The sequence below is a fragment of the Branchiostoma lanceolatum genome, chromosome 4 (genome assembly GCF_035083965.1).
Source record: "Branchiostoma lanceolatum isolate klBraLanc5 chromosome 4, klBraLanc5.hap2, whole genome shotgun sequence".
In the NCBI taxonomy this organism is placed as follows: domain Eukaryota; kingdom Metazoa; phylum Chordata; class Leptocardii; order Amphioxiformes; family Branchiostomatidae; genus Branchiostoma; species Branchiostoma lanceolatum.
The window spans coordinates 28,335,139-28,360,391 of NC_089725.1; the positions used below are offsets into that span (position 1 = coordinate 28,335,139).

General features: G+C 40.9%; 4 protein-coding genes and 1 non-coding gene across 10 annotated transcripts; 3 read left to right on the forward strand and 2 right to left on the reverse strand.

The window, feature by feature from the left end:
• Nucleotides 1-109: 109 nt before the first annotated feature.
• LOC136433861 (trafficking protein particle complex subunit 4-like) lies at nucleotides 110-2,283 on the reverse strand. 2 transcript variants are annotated; one of them, XM_066426425.1, is made up of 3 exons: nucleotides 2,155-2,283; nucleotides 998-1,501; nucleotides 110-786 (listed from the first exon to the last, which is right to left on the reverse strand). In XM_066426425.1, the coding sequence occupies exons 2-3, from the start codon at nucleotides 1,455-1,457 to the stop codon at nucleotides 584-586; spliced, it is 663 nt and encodes a 220-aa protein (XP_066282522.1). In that variant the 5' UTR covers nucleotides 1,458-1,501; nucleotides 2,155-2,283; the 3' UTR covers nucleotides 110-583. The 2 variants fall into 2 exon arrangements, with proteins under 2 accessions (XP_066282522.1, XP_066282523.1); XM_066426426.1 differs by having other exon boundaries at nucleotides 998-1,498; nucleotides 2,155-2,265.
• Nucleotides 2,284-2,417: 134 nt separating this feature from the next.
• Nucleotides 2,418-5,606, forward strand: LOC136433863 (phosphatidylinositol-glycan biosynthesis class F protein-like). Its single transcript, XM_066426427.1, has 5 exons — nucleotides 2,418-2,771; nucleotides 3,061-3,152; nucleotides 3,569-3,682; nucleotides 4,097-4,205; nucleotides 4,608-5,606. Exons 1-5 carry the CDS (start codon nucleotides 2,544-2,546, stop codon nucleotides 4,719-4,721), a joined length of 657 nt encoding a protein of 218 aa, XP_066282524.1. The 5' UTR covers nucleotides 2,418-2,543; the 3' UTR covers nucleotides 4,722-5,606.
• LOC136433859 (seipin-like) lies at nucleotides 5,156-10,665 on the reverse strand. 3 transcript variants are annotated; one of them, XM_066426421.1, is made up of 10 exons: nucleotides 10,265-10,662; nucleotides 9,313-9,415; nucleotides 8,818-8,893; nucleotides 8,496-8,575; nucleotides 8,153-8,287; nucleotides 7,660-7,757; nucleotides 7,230-7,441; nucleotides 6,722-6,805; nucleotides 6,326-6,414; nucleotides 5,156-6,104 (listed from the first exon to the last, which is right to left on the reverse strand). In XM_066426421.1, exons 1-10 carry the CDS (start codon nucleotides 10,522-10,524, stop codon nucleotides 6,015-6,017), a joined length of 1,227 nt encoding a protein of 408 aa, XP_066282518.1. In that variant the 5' UTR covers nucleotides 10,525-10,662; the 3' UTR covers nucleotides 5,156-6,014. The 3 variants fall into 3 exon arrangements, with proteins under 3 accessions (XP_066282518.1, XP_066282519.1, XP_066282520.1); XM_066426422.1 differs by having other exon boundaries at nucleotides 8,496-8,563; nucleotides 10,265-10,661; XM_066426423.1 differs by lacking the exon at nucleotides 6,722-6,805 and having other exon boundaries at nucleotides 10,265-10,665.
• Nucleotides 10,666-10,893: 228 nt separating this feature from the next.
• LOC136433854 (poly(A) polymerase beta-like) lies at nucleotides 10,894-25,253 on the forward strand. 3 transcript variants are annotated; one of them, XM_066426408.1, is made up of 21 exons: nucleotides 10,894-11,027; nucleotides 12,424-12,588; nucleotides 12,925-12,991; nucleotides 13,153-13,234; nucleotides 13,563-13,672; nucleotides 13,894-13,947; nucleotides 14,402-14,513; nucleotides 14,910-14,999; nucleotides 15,649-15,787; nucleotides 15,991-16,066; nucleotides 16,465-16,585; nucleotides 17,066-17,204; nucleotides 17,491-17,604; nucleotides 17,958-18,058; nucleotides 18,426-18,565; nucleotides 19,612-19,740; nucleotides 20,272-20,388; nucleotides 20,899-21,081; nucleotides 22,306-22,398; nucleotides 23,227-23,307; nucleotides 23,816-25,253. In XM_066426408.1, exons 1-21 carry the CDS (start codon nucleotides 11,011-11,013, stop codon nucleotides 23,912-23,914), a joined length of 2,229 nt encoding a protein of 742 aa, XP_066282505.1. In that variant the 5' UTR covers nucleotides 10,894-11,010; the 3' UTR covers nucleotides 23,915-25,253. The 3 variants fall into 3 exon arrangements, with proteins under 3 accessions (XP_066282505.1, XP_066282506.1, XP_066282507.1); XM_066426409.1 differs by having other exon boundaries at nucleotides 20,899-21,066; nucleotides 22,294-22,398; XM_066426410.1 differs by having other exon boundaries at nucleotides 10,895-11,027; nucleotides 20,899-21,066.
• LOC136434211 (small nucleolar RNA SNORA79) lies at nucleotides 21,600-21,743 on the forward strand. Its single transcript, XR_010755711.1, has one exon. It is a non-coding gene; the product is annotated as a small nucleolar RNA SNORA79 (small nucleolar RNA).

Consider the following 25,253-nt stretch of genomic DNA (forward strand, 5'->3'; position numbering starts at 1 on the left):
TTGAATGGAATGTGTCATTTTGTGTGATGTGATGTGCATGCAATAGTCTGCTCTGTTACAAGTGCAATACCAGACATCATATTCATAAAAAGATATGACAAGGCAAAGATAATTTCTCTTACACCATAGCAATTTATTTCATTGTTTACTAATTGAATTAGGTATAAGTAACCTTCTTCTGAATATTTCCAGTGTATGGAAATCCCATGTTGAAGGATAAATTGTACTTCACAAAAGATCTTTGATCAGTATTCAAAGAACCTCTATTTCACAAGAGATATTATATTACATCCATTAATATGTCAGGTTAGAGATTCCAATCTGGCAAAATCAATTCTATTGGTAGAGATCACAATTGGAGTCTCTGTTGACGGAGACTCTGATCAAGACCCGAGGAATGTGTTAGGGTGGGCTCCCATTTATGAATCCAGTTTTAAGTCAATCCATCAACCTGCAGTGATATGAATTGAAGTTAGAATTTTTTGACTAAAAAATGTACAGACTCTGATCAGGATCTCTTCCACAGATTGTAATCTCCACCCTGACATATATACACAAAGTACTTTGTATTCTTTCTGGAGAACTACACTCCTGAATAGACCCCTGATTTCTCCGCCTGCTCTAAGGCTGTCTGCAGACTCGTATCGAACAGTTCACATCGTATGGGCATGTCCAGGGCGTAGAAGGAGTTCTTCAGAGCGTAGTCTGCGTACAGCTCGTGCAGCCTGTGTAGGATGGCGTCCACTCCACCCTGTCGGGGGTCCGTCAGGACAATGAACTTTATACCTGAAGGAAAATAGACAATGTTTGATACGTGAACAGGCACATTTGTTCACTGGACATTTTGAAGGGGAAAACATATGACCTAATATAGATAAATATAAATAGCAGAAATGGATGATACACGACGTTTATCAATTGATGCACAAAACCCAAGCTTTTGCACATCCCCCTCTAAATATTATTACAAGAAAAGCAAGTGGAAGTTTGAGGTTACCTGTTTGTGTCTGGAAGCAGTGCAGCTTGAAGGCATCCGTCTCCAGCACCTCTATTCCCGAGGAGCGTGGCTCCGGCGACAGCTGCGAGCCGATGGCAAACAGCGAATGGAACATGCTAGCCAACATGATTCGCTCATTACTGGAGAGCTTCGGTCTGCCGAACTTGATGGAGATGGGATAATTACTCTGGTCGTTGAGGACGTCCATTACGTTTTTCTCGTTATCAGTTCCCAGTTTTGTCCCGGACACGTCCTCTCCATTGATGGCTAACAGCGTGTGCCCCACTCGGATGCCGTCTCGCTGTCCGAATATGACGAGGAGTCGCTCGTCTTGGAGCTTGAGCGTGAGCTCCAGGGGGTACCCGAAGGTCTTCTCCACCTCTGGGCGCGAAGGGGAGTGGTCGTTGTGGTAGATCAGACTCCCCGCCTTGTTCACAACAAACACGCTGTAGATCACCATGGCTGAGGGGTGGGCTGAAGGGACAGGTTCAGATGTGGCGGCTGCTGTTAATGGAAAAAATTCATTTTGAAAATATATATTCATGGCTATATAAATGTGTAACATGTTAACATACTAGCACTAGTCTATCTGCAAGTGGAGCAGGTTGCCAAGAGAAGTCGTAGAGGCACCAACAGTGAACACTTTTAAAAACAGACTTGATAAACATGCATGGAACTACAACTACAAAGCATTAGACTGCCCTCACAAGCCTGGAATCACGATCCAGTAAAGGGATGAGCGGCCTAAATTGGAATATGACCTTCCTACCTGGCCGAAAAGATCTACTCTACTCTACTCTAAGTAACATATATCATGGCTAAAGTCAAGACATTTAACATGTTGAATAATGTGATTTCCAAAAACAAAATATTTGATGCCTTTAATTTTGCGTCCGTGTTGGAGGCCATTCATTAATGGTAGCCGTGGTGACTGTTGACTGAGTTCTTGTAGTTTTAACCCTTAGCCGGGGCCTGCCATTACCAGCTATTACCGACTATTAGAGAAGCCATATAACGTTAACAGTCGTTACGGCTATGTGATATGTGATATGCACATGAGTTAACAATTTCCATGACACCTATATAACGTTAGAGTGGGAAACAACGGTGTTCAAAATTGTTCATTCAATCAGAAACCTCATCCTGAAACTGCCTACCTTGGGTGGAAGATGCCGAAATCTCTGAGTTATCGTGTATGTTGTTTCTCCGAGGAGAGATGGGGAGGGGCGTATACGGCTACAGAGAGGAAGAGATAGCATCAATACTCAAAGATTGAACGCTCATAAAATGAAATTTAGAGGGCTATATGGTTAATTTATATACAGAGTGGCATCTAAAATAATGTAAACGTATTTTTAATTGAAATGTTTTGTCGATATATTCGACAGTTTAAGAAAGCGAATCTTACATTTTTCTCGTTTTGTTGCAAAGGGTGAAAGGTCATCAAGATGGCAGCATCTGGCTGAAAATTTTCATGTTTTGCACTTTTTCACCTAGATTTCCTTGATTTGGGGATGAAATATCGGCTTACGAGAACTGATTTGCAATGAGAAGCCTCTCTAACGTGTGTTTCTTTAGAGCGGCTGCGTTGCTGGCGCTCTGCTTGCTTTCCAACCTAACATCGTGGAGCTTATTACTGAAGCCCACGGTGTTTCTCCGTTATTTCTGTGTGGCCTATGGGGCGGTACAGTTACATGTGTCGGTTGATGTTCAGAAGAAGAACAGTGCTACAAACGCCGGTGCTGTGTCAGGAAGGTCTGTGAAGGGGTGGAAGGTTTGTCGAGTCTTGGTATTTTGGTTTCCATCTTTGTTAAAGTTTGAGCCATATTTGAGCCTCATTAGTACTCTGGCTGAGCTTCAAGGTGAATATTCAAGGTGAATATTATGCATATGTAAGTTTCCTTTGCAATGCCGTAATTCCATCTATAGCCACCAATTACATGATCTAACATAGAGATTCTGTATCAAAAGGAGGGCAACAAACACACTGTATGTTTTTGTGGTTAGGTACATGTAAGTCATGTGTGTAACATCCATCAACAAATGTTATTGTTATTTTTCAGATTTCCTCCTTTGTGAAAGGGTTCCTGTTCTTCCTCCTGAGTATCTTGTCATTCCACGTCATAGCAGTGCTGTATGGGGCTCCTCTGCAAGAGTATGTTGGAATATGTATTTATTTCCTTGAGCCGTCTTCCTAATAACCTATGAATAAGTGATTCCTAAATCATGCATGCTAATGTTACTGAATCTTTTTATTCACACTGCAAAATAACCAGTTGCATGTTTTTTTTAAAGTCCAAAAAAAAAATTCAATGAATTGCAGGATGCATGTGGATATTTTGAGTCATTATTGTTAAATGTTAAGTATACACATACATGTACATGTATGTTCTTTTTAAACAAGTTGTAAAGTGTAAAATCATATAATACTGGATGTAGGATTTGTTTTTTTTTCTTATAAGTAATGCCAACACAGCTAGACACAGCACTTACAGCTTACACATAATGATGTGAATGTGTGATGTATATACAGTGACCCTGTGACCCTCCCTTTTCTCCCATATCATACAGGGACACAGAAGAGACCTTCTCCTGGGCCCTGCTGATGGCCACCCTCACAGCCCTGCCCTGCTGGTGCATGCTGGGATCACGGCTGGAAACATGGGTCTCAGTGGTGCTCAATAGGTAAACTAACATACCCAGTTTCTTACTGTCCTATTGACAAGTGCCTTCTACATGTAGGAAGTACTGCAGAACCAACTTGTCAAACCTGTACTAGTGGCCATCTTTGCATACTTACCACCTGGCCATTGTGTACACTGTACAGGTTTTGGTGGTTTCTAAGATTATGTTTTCCATTCACGGTCACCCAAGAATTAAGAATCCTGTCTAAAGTGGCCACATCACCAGAGTACTGTGGCCATTTTCTTTTTGTACCTTTAGTGCTCACTAAAGACAGGTTTGGCCATGTATGTTTATTACCCCTTCCCCTACTGGGCTAACTTATAATAGTAACCTGTGGTTTCAATGACATGATAAAAGAAAATGTCAGCTCAATGTGTTATACTTTTGCTGTACTTTCCTTGTTTTCCTTCCCAGACCTGAATCAGAGGTTGAGAGTTTCCTGCAGATGACAGTGTTGTGCACAGTGGTTGGAGCCTGGCTTGGAGCCTTCCCCATACCTTTAGACTGGGACAGGCCATGGCAGGTAACAGTGATTTAACCAGTGTTTAAAAGATTGTTTTGTTTTACTTCAGGAATAACACGTAAGTTTTGTACAGAAAGTATAAGCTTCATAAGACAGGACTGTAAGGCTTGATCCACTCATCCTGGGATGAACCTGTACCCTTTTTGATAAGTGTGATGGATCCTTTAAGTGCTCGAGGCGTGGCTCTCTTAAATCACAGAAAGTCCAGCTATACATCACATCTGGATTAGGACAACAGTCCTGCAGTCTCACAACTATACTTAACTTACTGATGAAACTTTAAAGTCACCCTTATCTATATCAACTCATGAAATATCAGTACTAGTTTGCAATTGTATTTGACACCGTGTAATGCCATCATATTATGAATGCTTAAAACTATGATTTTTTTTGTCATCACAGGTCTGGCCCATCCCCTGCTCCATCGGCGCTCTCCTCGGCCACACTGGAGGACTTGTACTGTCAGCTATGCAGTTTAAGAGACACAAATTGGACACAAAGAGCAAAATGGTGTGAATGGCACACCCATCAACTAAACAGTTCAAGTCAATAACAGATCTCTTTCAGTCCCATAGCTAGAATGAGAGTAGCACTTACAGAGCAGTGCCCTCATAAAGCTTGCCTAATCATGCTCAGCAAAGTGTACCAGGACGAAAAAAGGCTCTTGTTGTCAACCATGTCTATTACACTAAACTACTCAAGGATGTATGTACATTGTACTACAAACAGTATGTATATTGTAGTACTAGTATGAACAGTGTCAGTGTAGGACGCAAGTACTGTCAAACCTTCAGTGTTATTAATGTTACCGATGTATTCCAGGGTTTAGGAGTAACATAACCTCCTAAAAATGTGGTATGTTTCCATCCGTTATGACATAGTTATGTACATATAGTGATATACATGTATGAGTAAAATGCACAGACAGTGCCACAGAGAACTTATACATGTACTTGTTTTTAAGCTTTATTTTTCTCTCTTTTGTCCTTTAGCAACCTTGTCAGTGTTGTTATTACTGTACATTGTTTGCAATATGCCAGATCAGTGGTCTTTACTCAGCTCCAGTGTCTTTTATGTCATGTCCTGAATGCAATCTAAACATACTACATCCGATGGCTGCAGGGGTGTTACACACTTCTACATTACTCCTACTGTAGCAAACTGACATTGCAACATTGCTGCCTGTCCACTGCATAGTTTCACAACCAACATCTCTCTAGAGCATACTGGTAAGCTGCTGTATTATTCAAGCCACATTTTAATCAGTAAGTAAGGCTGCTTGTTACATGGTTCCAGTTATTACTGTACATAACATATTGGTCTAAAGCCCTGATGCTTGTAAATACTCAACATGTGTAACATTTCTTTTTTTCGAAATAAAGAAAAGAAAACATTTTTGTACTCCTTGTGTCAGCTCATAAATTATTTTTTTGCAAGTGCAATTCTGTTTCTTGCCTTACTTGCTGTCCACTGCATAAGATATGGAAAATAACTAGTAGCAGCAACACAATTTGCAGAAAGAAATCCATACACCCATACATGATTATCACATAGACAATGCAAGCAAACTCAAAATCAATAGTTCTTAAATCAGATAATACATTTCAAATCATAACGTGATTGTCTTCATGGAAAAAATCCAATAAATTAACAGTATATGCATACATTCAAAAGAAAAACAATACAATTTCATAACACGATCTTTGACTGTTTCAATACCCTATTTTCACCAGCCACTGAGATATACAATTTTTGTTACCCTTACAGCATAAATTATCATCACTACTGGAGTATGTCTTGTCGGGCTTGCTATGTTGTTTCCTTGTGTGCTGCTCTGCGGCGTACTTCCATGTCCTGGTCATTATCTTCATGGGGGTCTATGTCATCAACGTGAAGTGCCTTGTGAAGGGATCAACAAAGACATTCACCACTGGATGAGAGTTATCATCACAGTTAATGGAACTGAAGATTTATGAGCTAATTGTGACTGAAAATTTTATAAGTCTAAAGACATCCATAATCAGCAGAACAAAAGAATCTCTTGTGCATCTTTACATCAGTAAACACTATACATAGAGGACAACATGGCTCACTGTTGAAAACCCTGAATGAAAACTTACCTTTTCATCTGCCTCATCATCTTCATCTTCTGTGTCCCCTAAGATGTCCTTCATCTCTGCATCCTCCTCATCCTCAAATGGGAGTGGATCTAAAAAATGATTGTCAGATGAAGACACCTTTCAAACTGAATGACATAGACTTTACAGAGCGTACATGATGTATACATTAACAATGCCATTGATGATGTAGGCATCATTTTGATTATGACACTACTAAACAACTGTTTACAGACATTACCCGGGCACAATAAACTCTGACAATGTGTCACTGGGCATACAACAGTGAAAGCGCACAGACATTACACAAGAGCTTGGAAGACTTAATCACTATGTGGATCATGCAATCTGATTGGTTAACAGGAGGCAGTAATCACTGATTGGTGTTGATTGGCCTACCTATTCTGGCAAGAGTGGGGGTGGTTTGTGTGGTGGTCGACATGGCCTGAATACTGGCCTGGACTGTCACATGATGTCCTAAAGCTGAAATGGTCATTGTTAAAGTTAGGCAACGTGCTTCAAGACACAACAAAGATACCTTCCTGAAATATTTGGAGCTTTTGTGAATTTCATTTTCTTGTTTTATTCGTTATTGTGAATTTCTTGCTGATTCTGTCTATGCATCTTCCTACGGGATTTTTGACCCGGACCAAGCCTGCCGCAACAACTTGGAACCTGAATCAAACCAGCATTACCAGCCTGCAAGTCTCCAGTTACACCATTTTCTGCCAACCAGACCAACATTGGACCAGGGCCGATGGGAACAAGCTTGCATGCACACCAAGACAAACAAACAAACCGAAAAAAATATACTGTACCTCCATTTACACAGTGCTAAAAATGTACAGTAAATGCTTCATTTCTAAGTGTGAGTGTACAATGCCTAAAGCATTTATGGCTTGCTTACCCAGTCTCTCCCTGTTCAAGGCCTTGCGAGCATTCTTCCTGCGCTCCTCCATGCTGATTGGTGTCTGCTCCATGTTGACGGTGACCACAAAGTCCTCCTCCGGGGCCCAGAAGAAGCGGTACCAGGACAGGAGCACCAGGACCAGGAGGAAACTGAAGACTGAGCCCACACCGATAACGGCAGACAGCACCGGCCAGTAGAACATCAGGTACCTGCAGTTAACACAGGAAAATTAGAAAAGAAGAAGGAAACATTAATACAGATCTAAATTTACGAGGTAATATGGTTTCTGGTACGTAGAGTTTCCCGTTTGAGTTTATTAGGATTACTGCTGAAAAGACTTCTAACCTTTGTCATATGATTCTACAATAGAACAATCAATACCTGGCTGTACTTCCTAATCAATATATATATCAAAGTCTTGAATTACCTGATTCCCTTGAAGTAAGCGTTAACCCTGAGTACCGCTGAGTACACCTCTATGTTCCTGGTCTGGATCTCCACCACAACACCCACTGTCTGCTTGTGCTGAGGAAAACAGAACAAAACACTCAAATGATGTCTTGATCTGTTACTCAGAGTCTATTCACATTTTCACAATTTGAAGTTTTCTACTGTTGATGCTGTTACTATGTAACTAGGTAGAGTGTTCAATTGTGTAGGATCAATCTCAGTGAAAGACACACACAATGCTCAACACAGAATCTACTACACTCAGTACCCTCTGAACTTGAAGAGCTGTTAATATACAAGTTATGTATTCAGACATGGTCTGGTTTCCTGTAGCCTGATTCAATCAAGCCTCCTGTGAACGCTCGCCGCCCTGTAACCGCCTCGCGGGGAGGGGAGAGAAACCCCCGGACAGCTGGAGTTTGCGTTATACAGACTAGGTTTCCTGTAGAGAAAGATGCCATGAGACTTACGGCAGGTTCCTGGAACTCTTCCGCCAGCACGACACTCAGCACCTGCTTCTGTTCAGCTACACCGAACACCAGCAGGGGGGAGTATACCAGCGTATGGAGCACCTGGAGCAGGGGAGACTTGTACCGCAACATGGTCTGGGGAGACAGATAGTACAGAACTGAATTGCATTCCACTTACACATAAAGTACAATCCAAACATTGGTCTCATGGTAGAACTACCTGTACAAGGAAACATGATTCTACGGCAAGACCATAGGTCTTAGCTTAGAATTACATTGGAGCTATATCTTGGTAACCGTGACTAGTTTGAACTGAACACTGAACTAGAGAATGCATACTTACTGGTCTTGCACTTTTGTATGAGACTTCTCCCTTCATGGTGTAGAAGGTAAGCTCAATCAGGAACATGCCTGCAGAAGGAGCTGTAATTTTAGTTCAATCTTTTTTAATTTCTGTGTTGATAGACTGCAATGAAGTTCCATAACAACTTATGGAATCACTATGTTGAAATTATGATTAATTTGTTTGTCATGCACTGAAAATAACTAAATCAAACACATATAAAATGTCAAACTTAAATGGAAATATACTCCAATGGGAGATGGGAGAAACTTCAGCTCTAACAGAGACAATCTGGAGGATTCTGGACGTAGATTGGACTGACCTTGGTTCTGATTTACTGGTGATTCTGGCATCTCCAGGTCCAAACTGATCTCATACACCTGGCCCATGGCTAGCAGCTGCAAAGTCAACATCACAAACATTAGGTTGGCCAATAAGATGTGTCAATAGAGAGAATCAATGGAACTTGAAAATGCTTTTAAAAAACATGCATCTAGGGTATCAGGACAACTTGGTACTTTTCCATAGACAACTCAGGTTACTATGGTCATGGTGATTTCGGCTCTCTTATCTATTTATTCATCTATCTCTTGATGGTGAAACGTCTAGAAGCCATTGGGCATGGTACCAACTTGTCCTGATTTGCTAGGTGCTGAGTTGTCAGGGCGCCAAGTTGTATGACAGTCACATTTTTGTACACATTGCAAAAGATCTCAACAAGGAATTCTACGTTCAAAATTCAAAAAGTCTGATCCAGTAGCAGTTGCCAGGCCTTTTATACGCGCTTACAGACGTGATGTATATATTCTATATTCACCTTTTCTCTAGGATCTCTCCTGGGGTCCCTGGTGAAGGAGACATTGGCAGATGGGAAGGAGCAGAGCCGTGCCTGCTGTGAGTTGACGCTGTCACAGTTGGTGCTGTAGTGAGAAATAGAGCAATGGGTGTGTCAGTGTCAGTCAGTTCACTAAATCATCTGCATTGTCTAAAACATAGAGAACATCACCTGACATCAGCTGCTTTCGAAAGCTGTGTAATGTGCTACTTTAATTCGCTATCACATTCCTTGGCACTAAATATTACATAATGACAATCATTGTGACAGCTTCCCACCCTAGCCTGGTCCCTCAACCCCCCCCCCCTACTTTGCCCCTGATGAGGCCATATGGGGGTAACAATGATGATGATGATGGTTTATCAATGTAAATAAGTGACCTATATCAATCTCCAAGTTTGGGCGGACAATGCGTTATAACATTTTCTGACCGGCTGGCTTTTCTGTAGTAGTCTACCACAAAGTGAGGACTGTCCTTGTCATGATCAGAAAAACATCCATCAGGAAGAACATCCTACCTTACCATGAACTCTGCTCTACTCTACTCTACTCTAAAAACCATTTGGTCAGAAACTGTTGTTCCATACAAGGCTGGAGGCCTGCCCGCCTTAGTCCAGAACCTCAATTCCCCCCTACTTTCTTGCCTTTAATGCTCACGGTCTTGATGACGACCATTCTGGCATGTTGGGAAAGTCGTGTAAAGACTTCCCAAGGCACAAGATCGGTGACACCGTACTGACACGGCAGGATTCGAACCCAGGACCACTTGGTTCTGAGACGAACACAAAGCCGTTGCACCACATGACCCCACCACTTTGATACTTTAACCCTAATGAGGTTATTTTGGGGTATCACTGATGTAGATGTTGATATAGAATTCACCAAACATCTGCTTGGAGGTCAATCGCAGTACCACAACAAAAAGGTTCTCCACCTGAATTGTAAGTACACAGGCCGGACGTGGGACACCGTTGGCATGTAAGCATAGTAGAAGCTTCCGTACAGGAAGACGGATATCCAGAAGACCAGCAGCAGGAGCAGGAATAAGATGAAGCCGCGAAGTGCCGTGTACTTAAACTTGATAAGCAGCTTCCCCGACGCACTTTGCATCCATCGAAAAAACAGGGAGGGGTGTTGTATCATCTCCACGGCCGTTGGGCCAGCCATTTCGCCTCGTGTTGAGTCGTTAAACATTCAGCTCTATAACACACATCTTCTGGAGTTTATTCTCATGAACACACTGGTCGTATCACGAGGAAAAGGCGAGAATTCGAGTGAAACACGATGCCTGTGCTGCACTTCCAGAGGTTCTCATGCCTGATATTCCCCCAGCGTGCACTGCTCAGATCTTGCGGGTCAAAAGTAAATCTCGTCAAATCTCGTGCAGGGCGAGATTCATATTTTCATATGGAAACTAACCTAAACAAATATGTAAGGATGAACATTACACATAACTATAGTCACATATTCCTTACGCTTTCTTTACGTGCGATAGGTTAGTATTCGGTGCGATCCTGACAGAAAGAAGGACATGGAGCTAATTGGTCACGTGGTTCAACGAGACTTCATTCACACTCCAAGTTTTTCCGGAAGACAGACCGCCATTTTCCCACTCCGTAATTCGGACAATTTGAAGGAAATGGTCAGCTAAACTGCAACCTTCCCCCCGGGTACACCACCATGGCCGCTGTGGCAAGGTACGTAGCCTCTTCTTGTACCCCTGTGACCCTGTCCGGGTGTACTGTTACTTCCGTAAAGTAGAGAAGGAGAAATGAGTTTTGAAAATGGCGCTCCAAACAAAGCGATGTGAGAAATGGCTCGAGTCGTGTTTTTGCTTTGTTCCGTGCAGATTGTGTGAATCTATTTGATGGGAAATGGAGCTGTGCTCATATTATGTAGACATGCAGGCGTTATGTAGTCCCCTTGAACCAGCGCAGGACACTTCTGACTCAAGGCCATGTGACTCTTTCTACATGGTAACAGCAGTCGCGTCATCATCGTCAGCAAATAATTACGTGACTGCGAAGCATGGAGTGTTGCTCGGTGTCAAGGTCCCAAGGGGGTTTTGAGTGTTGTTTTCCCTCCCCGAGGACGTTAGATTTGCCTTGCACAGTCTGACTCTGCCACATTGTCTACTCGCGGGGTTAGCTTGGCCATAGCATAGCTTGCACAAAAGAATACATATGTTATTTAAAAAAGAGCAAGTTGTTTCCTGCTTCCCCTTCATTTCCCAAACAGATTGTTAACTTTTTCACATATTTAGAGTACTTGAATACTTGGATACTTTATTCACTAGTAGATTTGCATATCTATTTTGATGTATGAAGAGGTTATGAGCTGTAAATTCCACTACGTTTGTGTTTTGGAAATACATAAGTTTGATTGATTGACATGATAATTATAAAACATGTGAATTATTTTGTGTGGTCTTTGTAAATGCTGCCATTTTTGTTGTTAGATTTAGTCTTTATGGCCATGCAATAAGATTGCATGAGACTTATTTTTGCCAGATAGCTTCTGTTCACCTTTAACTTTCAATTATATGTAGTAAGTCCCAATATACCATGAACATACAGATGCATTTCTTGATTAGTTTACTTTTGATAATTTGATCCACTGACTCACTGAAGTTACACCCTTATCTAGAATGACAGACCCAATGTTCTTCATTTCTGACCAAACCACTCTCGTGAAAAAATACCAACACATTTTCTGTATAGACATGTGCCCTGCCTGCTGACCCTCTGTTTTTGAATGAGTTAATGTGGAAAGTTCTTGGACTGAGTAACAATATGGATATGTTACATATACTCAGACTTAATTGTAATATGTAAAATCAACTTGGCAAACATGTCTTAGAAGACACGACTGAATTGCGTTAGATGTTTTACATGAAGTCCAATTTTAAGAGCACGTAAACATTACAGTCGCTTAGATAAAACTTACATCAAAATCTTTATATTTAAGAACTTACATACTTTTTATACTTAAAGTTTCCTTTAGACGGACAATGCCAGAAGCGTACAAAGGCCTTAAACCAGGCTTTGTTAGTCTCTCAAAGCTCTCATAATGAACATGTACATTTTTCTGCAGTGGTAAAAAAGCTGGGGACAGTCAAACTCCCAGGAAGTACCCTGGTATCACATCTCCCATCAGCCTGTCTGAAGCCACCAAGTTTGACATTGACCTGAATGTGAAGCTGGTGAACACACTCAAGCCTTACAATGTGTTTGACACAGAGGAGGGCCTCACACATAGGTATGTACGCACAGGGAAAACATCTTCAATAAATCACAGGTCTGCTTCCTTTTTTGAAAGGGCTTGATTGTTGCAAGGAGGATATAGGTTTCCCTACAACTTCCTTGACTGTTATCAATGCTATACACAGAAATCCCTTTGTTCCTCCTAATATAGCTAGTAATATGTAGGAATAGAAAAGATACACGCTACTGATGATGCTAGTATAGTAGTAGTACTCCCTGGTAAAACTTTGTGTTTTCCTGAACAGCATCTTGCAAAGAAAGAGTGTCTTTAACTTATATTGATAAATATTGTTATAAATAGTCACTCACATGTCACCACTTTATGTTACAGAATGGTGGTCTTGGGGAAGTTGAACAAACTAGTAAAGGAATGGATTAAACAAGTCACTCTAGCTAAGGTAAGTATTGGGTCAAGTGTCTAAGATATACGACAGCTTATTTCGTGACATTTTCATAGATGTCACATTGTGTGTTGTACTCTTCATTTGCAGTTAACCATGTACATGTATGTGCATTATTATTGTATGTTGTTCATATGTCCTGTTCTTTTCTATTGTAGAACATGCCACCTGCAATAGCTGAGACAGTGGGAGGGAAAATCTACACATTTGGTTCCTACAGGTTGGGGGTCCATGGAGCAGGTAAGAAAGACCATGATACATGTAGCTCTTTCATTTCACAAGGATCTCCATAGAAATTCAGACTTGCAGTCTAAACAAATAAAAACAAAATATTCATAAGAAGAACTCTATTTTTGAAAATCAGTATGATGGGGCTTGGATCACAGTAAGATGGGGAAGCACCATTGTTCCATTGTTTAGGGAGATCCCTAATCCATATAGTTGTCATTTTGATCTGTAACATAATTTTCATCAGGCTTTGCTGGTGTGACTTATTATCTTTTCTTCTCTTTGCCTTTGTAGTTTTTGTTTGATGTATTAAAAATTGTGTTGACTGATTTTTCTGCAGGAGCTGATATTGATACCCTGTGTGTCGCTCCTCGCCATGTCGACCGATCAGACTTCTTTTCGTCATTCTATGAAATTCTCAAAGACCAGAAGGAAACGACTGATATAAGGGTGAGCTGTTCTTGTAAACAGTAAAGTGTTTTTGTACACACTATCTTCATGCCCAGGCTGTGAAGCTCAATTGTTCAAATATTTGAATAATTTGGAACAGATTATGACTCGTATTGTATTGCATTAGCAAGTATCATGACAATATTGAGTGAAATGTTTTCTTGCTGTAGTACTCAACTTCATTTTTGATCTTCATGTACTTATTTATTTGTTGGTTTCAGGGCGTTGAAGAAGCTTTTGTTCCTGTTATCAAGTTAGACTTTGATGGTGTCGAGGTAAGGTATCTATTGTTTCAATCATGATATTTATTGATAGGGCTCAACATTCCTACCTTCAGTTAGATTTGTGGAAAACCTTTAGAGATTGCAGAAAAAAAGGATGACAATGTCCAACAGGCGCAATGTAATGGAGCACATGTTACGAAAAACTAACATAAACCTTTCCGGCCCCATTTGATTAAACTTACATTGAGATTTTTTTTGTTTTTCTCAAGTTAACCTTTCCCGAAAATCATATATTTCTATGGCCTCAGGCGTCAAACATCTGGATGTAAAAGACCCCAACACACTTATTGAATGAAAAGAGTAGGTTAACCCAGTGTGCTTGACTAGGAACGTGAGCCGTAGCAAAGTCACATTGCACTACTTGCCTCTTGAAAAAGCATCACACTTCACCTCAATTGAGGACGACAAGAGAGGAAGGTGTTTTACTCATTTTTCTCTGTTTTAGCTTGATATCCTGTTTGCCCGGCTGGCGTTACCTCAAGTTCCCGAGGACCAGGACCTGCGGGAGGAGGTCCTCCTTAAGAACCTGGACCAGAGATGTGTCAGGAGTCTTAATGGTATGTCACAAGGTCAAGTTTACTGTTAAGATTCTGTATCTTGTTATCAAAGCTGTATAGAGCTTCAGCCTTTGTTGACTTGTATGTGAGGTGGTAAGATCTTACAATTACCGGCGCAGTCTTTGGTTTATTTACATGCATGGTACACGCAGGATTTCATGTTTATATGCATATGGAGGTCTGTTAGGCACTACTTTGGTTTGAATCCCATGTCCGCAAAGAGAAAGCCGCACACAATTGCAGCATTTGTTGACATGTATAAATGATAGGATTTCATCTGTGAATAGTTTAATTGGTTTGGCAGGTACAAACAATTTTGCTTCTTTAAAAGAACTCCAGTATCCTATCAGGTAGGCTGCCATGTTTATTTATCCCTGTTGCCATGTGTTCTCCCAGGTTGTAGGGTTACTGATGAGATGCTCCACCTGGTGCCCAACAGGGAGAACTTCCGCCTGGCTCTCAGGGCTATCAAACTCTGGGCCAAGAGTGAGTGTTTCGTCATTCTTACTGTCAGTATACCGCATGGTTTTAATTTTGTGGTAGGAAGAAAATGGAGTGTTTATGGTGGTTTTAAGTTCACGTTTGAGACAATAGTAGACAAGGGGGTTGGAGGGTAAAAACATTTAGTGGTGCTTTTGAGTTCGTGGCAAAGAGCTTACCGTGAACATAAAACCAACAGAAACATTTCTACATTTACAGTAAGTGATCTCATGTTATGCAAGGAATAAAGGAAGATTGATCACAATTTATAGTTCAGATTCAGGCTGTCCCTAGCCTGGATGCCAGACTGTTAACAGGGCTTACGCAGGCTAGCTTTTCAGCTACAGGGCTAAAATGACCCCAAGAAAATTTTGTCACATCCCCTCTTGAGTTAGACCCTGTGGAAAATTTGATTGGGGCATATTGGCCCTGGAGCCAAGGAGCTGGTCTGTACAGGTTCTGTAAACAGTCTAGCATCCAGACTAGTCCCTCCCTGGCTAGTCCCTCCCTGGCTAGGATTAGAGCATATCCCAACAAAACTCTTAGCTTAGACTGTAGTCACCAATGCTGGGGTTGTAATCACCAACAGTCAGTCAGTAGCTACCTGGACAGCTTTCTTAATCATTCATGTATTTTCATGTCCCTGTCTGTACAGGAAGAGGGGTGTACTCTAACGTGCTGGGTTTCCTGGGCGGAGTGTCCTGGGCCATGCTAGTGGCCAGGACCTGCCAGCTGTACCCAAACGCCATCGCTTCTACCCTTATCCACAAGTTCTTTCTAGTCTTTTCTAGGTGGTAAGTTGTTAACCCCCAGACTGTTACAACATGGCCACTGTTCCGAAATGTTGTAATGTTGTTTGAAGTTGCTTAAAGATAGAAATTGTATCAAAAGTTATATGTATCAGAATGCTATGCAAGTACACTTTGTATTACTGGTAGCTATGGTCTTGTCACTGCTAAGTAGGCATGAAAGACTCAACTTCATTCTCTTATTGCAGGGAGTGGCCACAGCCAGTTTTGCTCAAGCAGATAGATGAGAATAACAGACTGGGTTTTCAAGTGTGGGACCCAAGAGTAAGTCCACTTTTCATCTGCTTCAACACTCCATTTTCCAAACTTCATGAATAGCATTATCCTTACCATAAAACTATCAGTATGTGATAGCTGAGTGAACCGTTGTTGTTCATATGTTGTTGGATAAAGCAAATCTGTCATTATTGTAATAAAAACATGGAATAGAGGAAGGTAAAACCCAGAGTGTGAACTATTGTTTTGGCTTGCCTGTGTGTGTGTGTGATTTTGCAGTGCAGTTTCTCTATGTCCTGCCAGAGGGTGCTTACCTTTGAGCTGGCGGTAAAGTCTGCCATCTCTGATTGCCTTCTCCCTATTGTAGAATGCTCATTGTTCATTGTTGTAGAAATTGACCTGTCTCTGAAACCTAAAACTAAAGCAATACTTATTATTCTCACCAGACCAATCCAATGGACCGTTTTCACCTGATGCCCATCATCACGCCGGCCTACCCCCAGCAGAACTCCACCTATAACGTCTCCCTGTCCACCCGTGCCATCATGCAGGAGGAGTTCAAGATAGGTCAGCCTCTCGTACCTACTCCACGGATAATGATGATTTCTATCTATAGGGCTCAAAATCTAAATTCTGCATACATGTAGAGATGTAGCTAGCATTCAAAATTGCCTGCACCAGACAAGTTTTACTTGCAACACTCTCTGAGTCTCTGTACCTTTCTATCCATCAAAAACGACATTTTGATAATGTTCCTTGCAATACCATTTTGAATCTTGTCTGCTGTATTTGATAAGGTTACTACAATGAAGAATGTGGTATTTTTTATTCACCCTGTCGTATGCCACCATAGTTTCTCTGGCTGGTTTTATCAGATCCCAGTGCAGGTTAGGGCAAGGAGACATGGCAAACATCTGGGCAGCTCCAATTCTATCTCCACTATCCAGTGTATGCAGGTGGTATGTACACCCCTGGTTTAGTATTGCATGGCAGAAACATCACAGTTCCAGTATCATCAAATAATTTCTTTATCTGGCATCACTGCAGGGCTACAAGTGACCCAAGAGATCTTTGAGGGCAAAGCCACGTGGGACAAACTATTTGAACCTGGTAGTTTCTTTGGAAAATACAAGCACTACATCGTTCTCAGTACATCTGCGACTTCAAAAGAGCATCATCTGGAATGGTAAGTATATTTTTCTCTTTCAAAATTGTGTCTTCTAAGAAACTTTTTCTGGACAGTTGGTGAAGTTCATACACAAAATTGTAAATTTAAATCAAAGAGTAAGAAATAAAATGCCATTTCGAGTGAACTTAGTCTAAGCAACCCGCCCAAGCGAAGGTTGAAAGGGGAGCCACTATTGTAGAAAAGTTAATGAAAAAAACAAAAACATAACAGACAAGGGCAGACGTACTAAAACTAAAGTAAAGAAGAAGAAGATGAATGTGTGTCTTTTTGATGTGTGTTACAGGGTGGGACTGGTGGAATCCAAGGTGAGGATATTGATAGGTAACCTGGAGAGGACAGCTTACATCGCTCTGGCACACGTCAATTCCAAACAGTACCCTCCTCTCAACCCACAGGAGTGAGTAGCAGCAACCTCCTATAGTTTATACTCTCTGGATTGTTGCTTTGCCCCTAAGGGAGTGAAATATTGTTTGTAGTATGTCTGACTCTGGCAGTGTGTGTGTGTGTGTGCACATGCGTGTATGTATGTGTGTATGTATGTGTGTGTGTTCATGTTTGTGCATTTTTCTGATTTACTCTTGCAAAGCAGTGTTGGTAAAGTCGGTTAAGTCTGCCATCTCTGATTACCTCGATTTACACTTTTGTGTTGTGTTGTACTAAGTACTGTACTGTTTTAGACTGTATATGTATGGTACTGTATTTTGTATTAAGGTTTTATATTGTATTCACACTGCACTCACCTTATTTCAGGGACGTGTTTGTAACCAACTGGTTCATCGGCCTCCAGTTCAACAAGATCGAGGGAGGCAACATCGACCTCACCTTTGAGATTCAGTCCTTCACTGACACTGGTAAGACGATGAAAACGATGTTAAGTGATACATGTGCATGCTACTTTACTGCTGTAGTCAACATCCCTGCTTCGTCTTTTTGTGTCTCACGAAACTCTTCTTGATAACTCTAGAAAACACTTTTAACAGCACCATGACATTAACATGGAGGAATCAGACATTACAGTCAAACCCGTTCTAGTGCCCGCCTCAGCGTAAGGACCATGTGTCCATTGTAAACAGTTTCTGGTGGTCCCTTAGATAATTTTCCCATTGACACAAGCATCAAGAATTCTCTCCATTGTGGCCACCTGTCTACTGTTTGTTCAAGTCCCTTGAGTTTTTGATTTAGACAGGTGTGACTGTACTAATTCCCAGTTTTCTGTAGTTCACAGACAGGCCATATCCAACGGTACCCTGAAGGAAGGGATGAAGATAGAGGCAAGATCTGTAAGAAGGAAACAGCTGGGAGAGTACCTCCCACCTTCACTCCTCAAGTTCAACAAGAAGAGGTCGCTTCCAGCACAGGTACAATCAATAAGGCCACACCAACTTAATTTTATGGATGACATCCTGTGGAGTACCCAAAACTAATGCGAGAGGGCGAAAAAAAAAAAAAACTAGCAAAAAAAAAAAAGATGATAAACCGGAGGACTACATAGCTGGTATTGTGAATTAAACCACAGAACACAGTGTAACAAACAAGCTAGCTTTATTTGTTGGAATTAGCTCATATCAAAGTGCTTTTAACATTGATGATGCCTGGTTTAAAGACCCATATGTAACATTTGGCCGTTCAAAGAAAAGAAAAATGTGTTCGGCTGTGTACACAACATCACGCCTTCAGCCAGCAAAACATCAAAATCTGTAGGCAACCCATCATTCAGTTTAATACAGACATGTACAATGATTGTCATATCATTAACAAAATACTACTGGGCTCATGAGGGGCGGCGCCCTCTTCAAATCGCTCCTAGTCACATACATAACAGTTGTGTTGGACAATGTGAGTGTATATAGTGTATTACGACAATCCGGCTCAATGCTGCCCCTTTGCGGCAGTATGAGTCTACAAGTTTCGGAGCAACTTTGGAGGTGATTTTTTTTTTTTTTTTTGAGAACAGGCGAAAATCAATGCGCGCGCGGATGTCATCCATAAAATTAAGATGGTGTGGCCTAAGATTTAAAACTTAAAATTCAACTGGTAACATATTTGTCAGCCTTACATATAAGTTATGTGTAAAAAAAAATGTGCCCATATCAACAAAGACAGATTCGACTCTACTGTGTAGCCTGTAGTATGTATTGTACACTTTATTTATATGCCCTTTGTGCTAATGGGATAAGTAGACATGCATTGATGTAGAAGAACAAGAAACAATAATGTGCATAGTCCTGCTGTTGTTTAATCATGGCAATGTTTGCTTTTATTGCAAATTAACAAGGGTAGCTATTGTTCAACGTCGTAGTGTCATGTATTTGTTGTAATAAAGGTATTTCAGACAGCATTCATAATGTACATGCCTGCCTATTTGCTAATAAAAAGCCATCTTATCTTGTCCATATTTGTTCAGGGTGAAGAGGCAGGGGAGACCCCACCCAGGAAAAAGATCAGTCTGGATTCTGGGATCAGCCCAGCGTCCACCCCGGGCAGCGCCCAGACCACGCCTGTCACCGTCAGGAAACTCAGCACCAAAGCAGACGTACGTATAAAGGGACTTTTTTATTTTTTAAACAAATAGATGTTTAATAGTTACAGTTTAATAGTTACTTGTCACGACCTGATGATGATGAATAATCACAGTTATAGTCACTTTCTCCTGAAAATAAGCCAGTATGGGAGTTGGACATCAGTTGTCAACACTTGTTTTGGTGCATACAATTGTTTGAAGACAACTAAATGCAACTGGATGGAAACTGACAGCCTTACAGTGTTATGAATCACATTCATTTGTTTGAGATGACATCCAACATCCAATCTTTGCTCATTGTAGTTCCTGTGGTAATTTTGTAGAAGAAATTTAGTTACACGTCTAACTATTATCAGCACACACCCAGATTGGTTCTGAAGACAAAGATGGTCTAGCAACAATGTGACTGTTTTATAATAGTGTGTGTAGTTCGGTGCTTAGCCACCCTGCCTCTGGACCAAGAAATTGTGACAGTTCGAATCCCAACTGTTGTCGATCATCATCACATGTTGTTGCTCACCTGACTATGTAACTGTTTTTCAGGACACAGACACCCCACCGGCTACTTCAGCATCACCCCCTCTCCCAGAGGCAGAGGAACAACAGGGGACCACACCCGAACCTACCGCCAACGGGACACTGGACGACAGTGTCACTGAGGTATGCCTTGATCTTAGTTTTACTTTTTTTTACTCTCAAGGCAGGGAAGTATTTTTTTACCTGTCCATGTGTCTCTATTTCTGCAGTGCAGTTTCTGTCATTTGTTTCAGATGACATCCAACATCAAATCTTTCCTTATTGCAGTTCCAATTGTAATTTTGTTGAAGAAATGTGGTTTCCAGCAATACAATTTCTTTATGTTCTGCCATCTCTGATTGCCTTGTTCTATAAAGGAATGGCATTTATATACTGATCTCTGAGATTATACATATACTGTAAGAGATCATTAGGTTTATACATATACTTTCAGTGACCACAAAAACTGTTTGAGTCGGTCAGTGGGTTGTGCTGGTATGTCTTTGCAATCAACATTCAAACAAGTTTGCATGGTAGATGTATGTTTCATGCGTTTGATTGTGTTAGGCTGGAAAGTTGATGTCACAAGCAGTTTGACGGTCTGCAGAAGTGTGAGACTCTAAAACTATCAAAATTTTATCTTGTTCCTTAAAGACCAATGGCTCGGCGGCAGGAACAGGAGTAAAGAGGCCACATTCCCCCGACGCACCAGACGCTGCAAATGACAGCAACACCAAACAGTCTCCCACACCCGAGGGTTCCGAGGCTGAGGCATCCGCAGGCAACAAGCAGCCGGCTTCACCAGACAGCCAAGAGGCAAAGGTACCCGAGCATCAGGCATGTCTAGGTCTTAGACCAAACCAGTTTATTTTCTTGCTTCTCCTCCATTTTAAAGGAGAAATTTAACTAAACCAACGAACAGACTTTCCTTTGAGACTCTATTGATCTTCCATCACATTTGTTTTTACTCAGAACCATGTCATGGCATGGCCTTAGACCCTATTTCTACTATATTTCAGACTAGTGTATTTAGTCCACATAAAAAGGAACATAAAATTGTTGCACAAGAAAGAGTTTGAGCTGCGTCAGCTAGAATTGATTGGCTACGTATGACGAGTCATAGGCTGGGAAGTATTCTTTAAGATGAATGACTAAATGTAACATGACCAGATATTGAACAAAGACTTCATGTTTGTAAGCTCTAGACTTGAGTGTTTGTTAAGCATAAAACTTCACTTACCAAGTGATCGTATTGGACCACAAACAGTGTAGAAGTTCTGAACTCAATAATATGTATTCTACCAACCTATTGGAGTTTTTATTCAAAAGACATTTAAACTTTTGAGTAGATTGTTCGACAGCTGTTCCTCATGCCACTCTGAGACTGGCTGGTGTGATTTTATGCCGTCGAAGAGAAACGTCAAATTGTCTTCACCCACTGTAGCTGCACTGCCGGTTGCAGGCACCCTGCTACAGTGGACTTGCCAATTTGTACAATACACTTGCACATTGTATTCTTATTGCTAAGTACTGTTTATATTTATGTTTTGTTCAAAATGTCAAACCAAATTTTGCCCTCTTTACAAACCAACTTAAGAACATCATAGAAATGGATAAGAAGTTACAATATTTAAAACCATCTTTGTAATTTCAACCAACACTACAGTTAGTTAGGATTTCCCATGTATTTTTATGTATCATTATGTATGTTGATAAAGTTTGAAAAAAAAATTAAAAAAAAAAGATTGTACAATACACACACAAGACAATCCTGCCCAAGAAGACCACTCAGCCTGGGAACCGATAAAAATCTGGTCTATGTGCACAGGTGGTCACTATAGACAGGATTCTTAACGTTTGTGTCAATGGGACGAATTATCTAAGCAATGATAAGTGGTCACATTTGCCAGGTAGTCCTAATGTAAAGGTTGTCACTTGTACAGGTTTGACTGTATATTGTTGTTGATATCTGAAAACATATGGTCAAGCCCCTTGTACTAAGTTGTAGAGTTGATTTGTGCCAAGTTGTCAGAATTAACGCAAGTCTAGTTGTTTCTCCAGGAGGTGGATACTTCTGTAGACGACAGCGAGCCTGTTCCCAAACGATCACATTCCCCTTCCAATGAAGGACCAGACCAAAAATTACAGAGACAGGTAAGTTCACAGGTAGCCACCAGCATAACTAAGCTTATGTGTTAGCTGTATGTCAGTCTTACTCTATTTCTGTTCTTAGAACTCCTTGAAATTTATTATCTTTTCTCTGATTTTTTTGTATAGAAGTTGTACCCAGTAGCTTCAAGGCAATTAGCAGAACAGCTATGTGACTGACTCCATGCAGTGCAGTGTTCTCGCCAGAATTTTTTCACAGCATAGGGGTCAGGTACAGAAGGCCAACTTTACGCGGCGCAAGCTACGAAGAAATTACCACAGAGTAGGGAGTCTGGCTTGTTCCCCCGGAAAATGTTTGAATTCATAACCCAATGAGACACCATTTCCTGCATTTTGAGGGATAGATTTTGTGAAGTAAAGTTTTTCCTCTGTTACAGCCTCATTCTAAAGCCAAATATGAACTTTTTATAAGATTTATGAAGGGTCACATGGTTCTTTCCTGAAAGAAACATCCCTATGCTGGTTGAAACACAGCATAGGGGTCCAGACCACAGCATAGGGGGTCCAAATCACAGCATAGGGGGCCCCTATGCTGAAAAGGCCTGGCGAGAACACTGAGTGTAAATGACAACAATGCACTGGGCAAAATTCTTTGGGATTCAAGTCCAATTTTATTTACTTCAACGACAAACATAAAATGTACACGCTCTTCCTAATGGTTTGATTTTTAGTGATGTTATTATAAAGCTGATGAGGTAGTGGTCTAAACGATACAAAAGATTGTGCATAATTTGTCCAATGGAAATGCTCGCCGTTACATTCTCTTCAATGCTGCTTGTGTATGTTGTGTGTTTTTTGTTTGGTATTTTGCAGTCACCATTGACAGTGGAGGAGGATGAACAGAGTATGAAGAAACATGCCACACCACCCAGTATAGACAAAGCTAGAGTGCAGGTTGGTTCTAGTTCCCATTTCAACTTTACAGAATCTCAATGGTTTCTTTCTTTTGCAGGTTTGCTTGAAAATGCTTGTTCCAAAATATGCATAGTTTCAAGCCTTTTGAAAGAAAATTGAACATTTTGTTATGGGGAATACCTGGTATTCGATGACTGGGACATCTACAAATGATTGATACTGAAAAGTTTGCTTAAGATTATCTTTTACAAGTTTCGTTAGAGTGTGAGCTCCACCAAAGTGAATTGGGTAAATATATGGCACACCAAAAATGACACGGTATATATTTTACACCATATCATATATATTTTAATTTACACTAGCCCAACTTTCCTCCATATTGCGCAGTTTACGGTAACTGTGCTGCTTTCTGTTACACAACACACCCTTCTCTTGGGATACTAAACTTTTCTTAGTTCTTCTGCCAACATGTTGGTAGTCCCTTTGATTTTAGAAGAAAACTACATGTATTCAGTGACACCCTTCTCTTGCTGTTTCATTTCCACAGAGGCTTCCGAGTGGCGAGCTTCCCGACATCTCCTCCCCTAGAACGACTACAGCCAACGTCAGCGTGGTGAAGAACTCCATCAAACTCAGGTTGAAATAGGGCTACGGATCATTGCGGGGAGGGAGGTGAAGAACAGGGCTCCCATATTGGGATTTTTGGGGACTGCCACTGGCAGGTTTGTCAGTGGGAGTCATGCCTGGATAGTGTAACCTACCGTGCAGGAAAATCTGTGTAAAATAATGGTCAGTGTTTTTTTCCTCTGCTGGATGGGTTACCGGGTGTGAGAGGATTGATTAGGGCATTGTCAATATCCTGTCCTGTGTTAACTTATCGTTTTAATTAACTAACTAGACGTGTAGGTACCATGCACCGTGAATGTTTCCTAGCCTTTTTCGGTTCAGCAGATGATGTTGGGGGGCACCAGGTACTTGAGTAGGAGTTCCAGAACTTAGGTAGGTGTAATGACAAACTTAGAGAGACAGACTGTTCTGGAATCTGTACATTTTATGTAGATTTACACTGTTATTTTGGTTCATACTAATCCCTGTAGTCCCTGATATTTTTAGGTTGATTTTTGTTTTGTTTTAGATTTTGATGGTCAGTAATGTACATTCTATGTTAGTGATTTCTTACCTGCTACAGATCTTTCACGCTTCCTCAGATCTGTGCAGATATGTATTTTTTGTCCTTTGGTACGCTACACTGATCCTGTGGCTGCATTGTTCTGCTTAGCCTGTGTTTTTCATCCACGGAAACAGCCTGCTAGGAACAAATTCCTGGGAATAATAGTAAGACTGGTAGCTGATGGGATTCCTGATATTTATTGGAATATGGCTATTTCTGTAACTGTAAATTCATGTAGAGAAATAAAGGAGCTATTTTTGTTGGTGGTGTACTGTCATTACTGTCACGCACTACACACACCTTTTTCTTTTTGCGCTTTTTTGGCCTCTTTCAAACTACCGAAATGTCTCAATATAAAAACAGAGATTCAAAAAGAGAATGATCTCAGTGTTAGCTGAAGCTGTGTAGGATGTGGACAGATGTTTAGGCGGAGTATCAGATTGATGTTTTGGCCAAGGCACCAGCCAGTTAGATCTACCTCGGCGTCCTTCCACTTGCATGCCACGATATGATATCGTACACTTGAAATCAAATCCAGTTTGGGTAAGTATGTAACAATCCATCAGGTGCCCGTTGCTTGAACCAAAATTGCGAGTTCATCAGCTTTTTACTTTGGTGTAGGAAGTGCCTTGGTCTGTCTAGCTAGCCAGGTCTAGGCCTGCACAGGATGCAGAATTATTGCATTATTGATTAACTGAAAACGTTTTGTTATTTGGACCACAACGTTTAAGTTGAACACTTCTGTTTTCCATTCGACCATATGGTTTTTGTTTGTACATGGTGATCATTTCTGAATAAAAGGCTCTATTTTCAA

Coding starts and splice junctions, on each gene's coding strand:
- LOC136433861 (XM_066426425.1), bottom strand. CDS start 1,457: ATGGTGATCTACAGCGTGTTTGTTGTGAACAAGGCGGGGAGTCTGATC. Junction 787..997: donor CTGCTTCCAGACACAAACAG/GTAACCTCAAAC, acceptor ATTTTCCTTCAG/GTATAAAGTTCATTGTCCTG.
- LOC136433863 (XM_066426427.1), top strand. CDS start 2,544: ATGAGAAGCCTCTCTAACGTGTGTTTCTTTAGAGCGGCTGCGTTGCTG. Junction 2,772..3,060: donor GGTCTGTGAAGGGGTGGAAG/GTTTGTCGAGTC, acceptor GTTATTTTTCAG/ATTTCCTCCTTTGTGAAAGG. Junction 3,683..4,096: donor GTCTCAGTGGTGCTCAATAG/GTAAACTAACAT, acceptor TTTCCTTCCCAG/ACCTGAATCAGAGGTTGAGA.
- LOC136433859 (XM_066426421.1), bottom strand. CDS start 10,524: ATGTTTAACGACTCAACACGAGGCGAAATGGCTGGCCCAACGGCCGTG. Junction 6,806..7,229: donor CTTGAACAGGGAGAGACTGG/GTAAGCAAGCCA, acceptor TGACCATTTCAG/CTTTAGGACATCATGTGACA. Junction 6,415..6,721: donor CCCCACTCTTGCCAGAATAG/GTAGGCCAATCA, acceptor ATCATTTTTTAG/ATCCACTCCCATTTGAGGAT.
- LOC136433854 (XM_066426408.1), top strand. Junction 15,000..15,648: donor TATCAAACTCTGGGCCAAGA/GTGAGTGTTTCG, acceptor CTGTCTGTACAG/GAAGAGGGGTGTACTCTAAC. Junction 18,059..18,425: donor TCAGTCCTTCACTGACACTG/GTAAGACGATGA, acceptor AGTTTTCTGTAG/TTCACAGACAGGCCATATCC.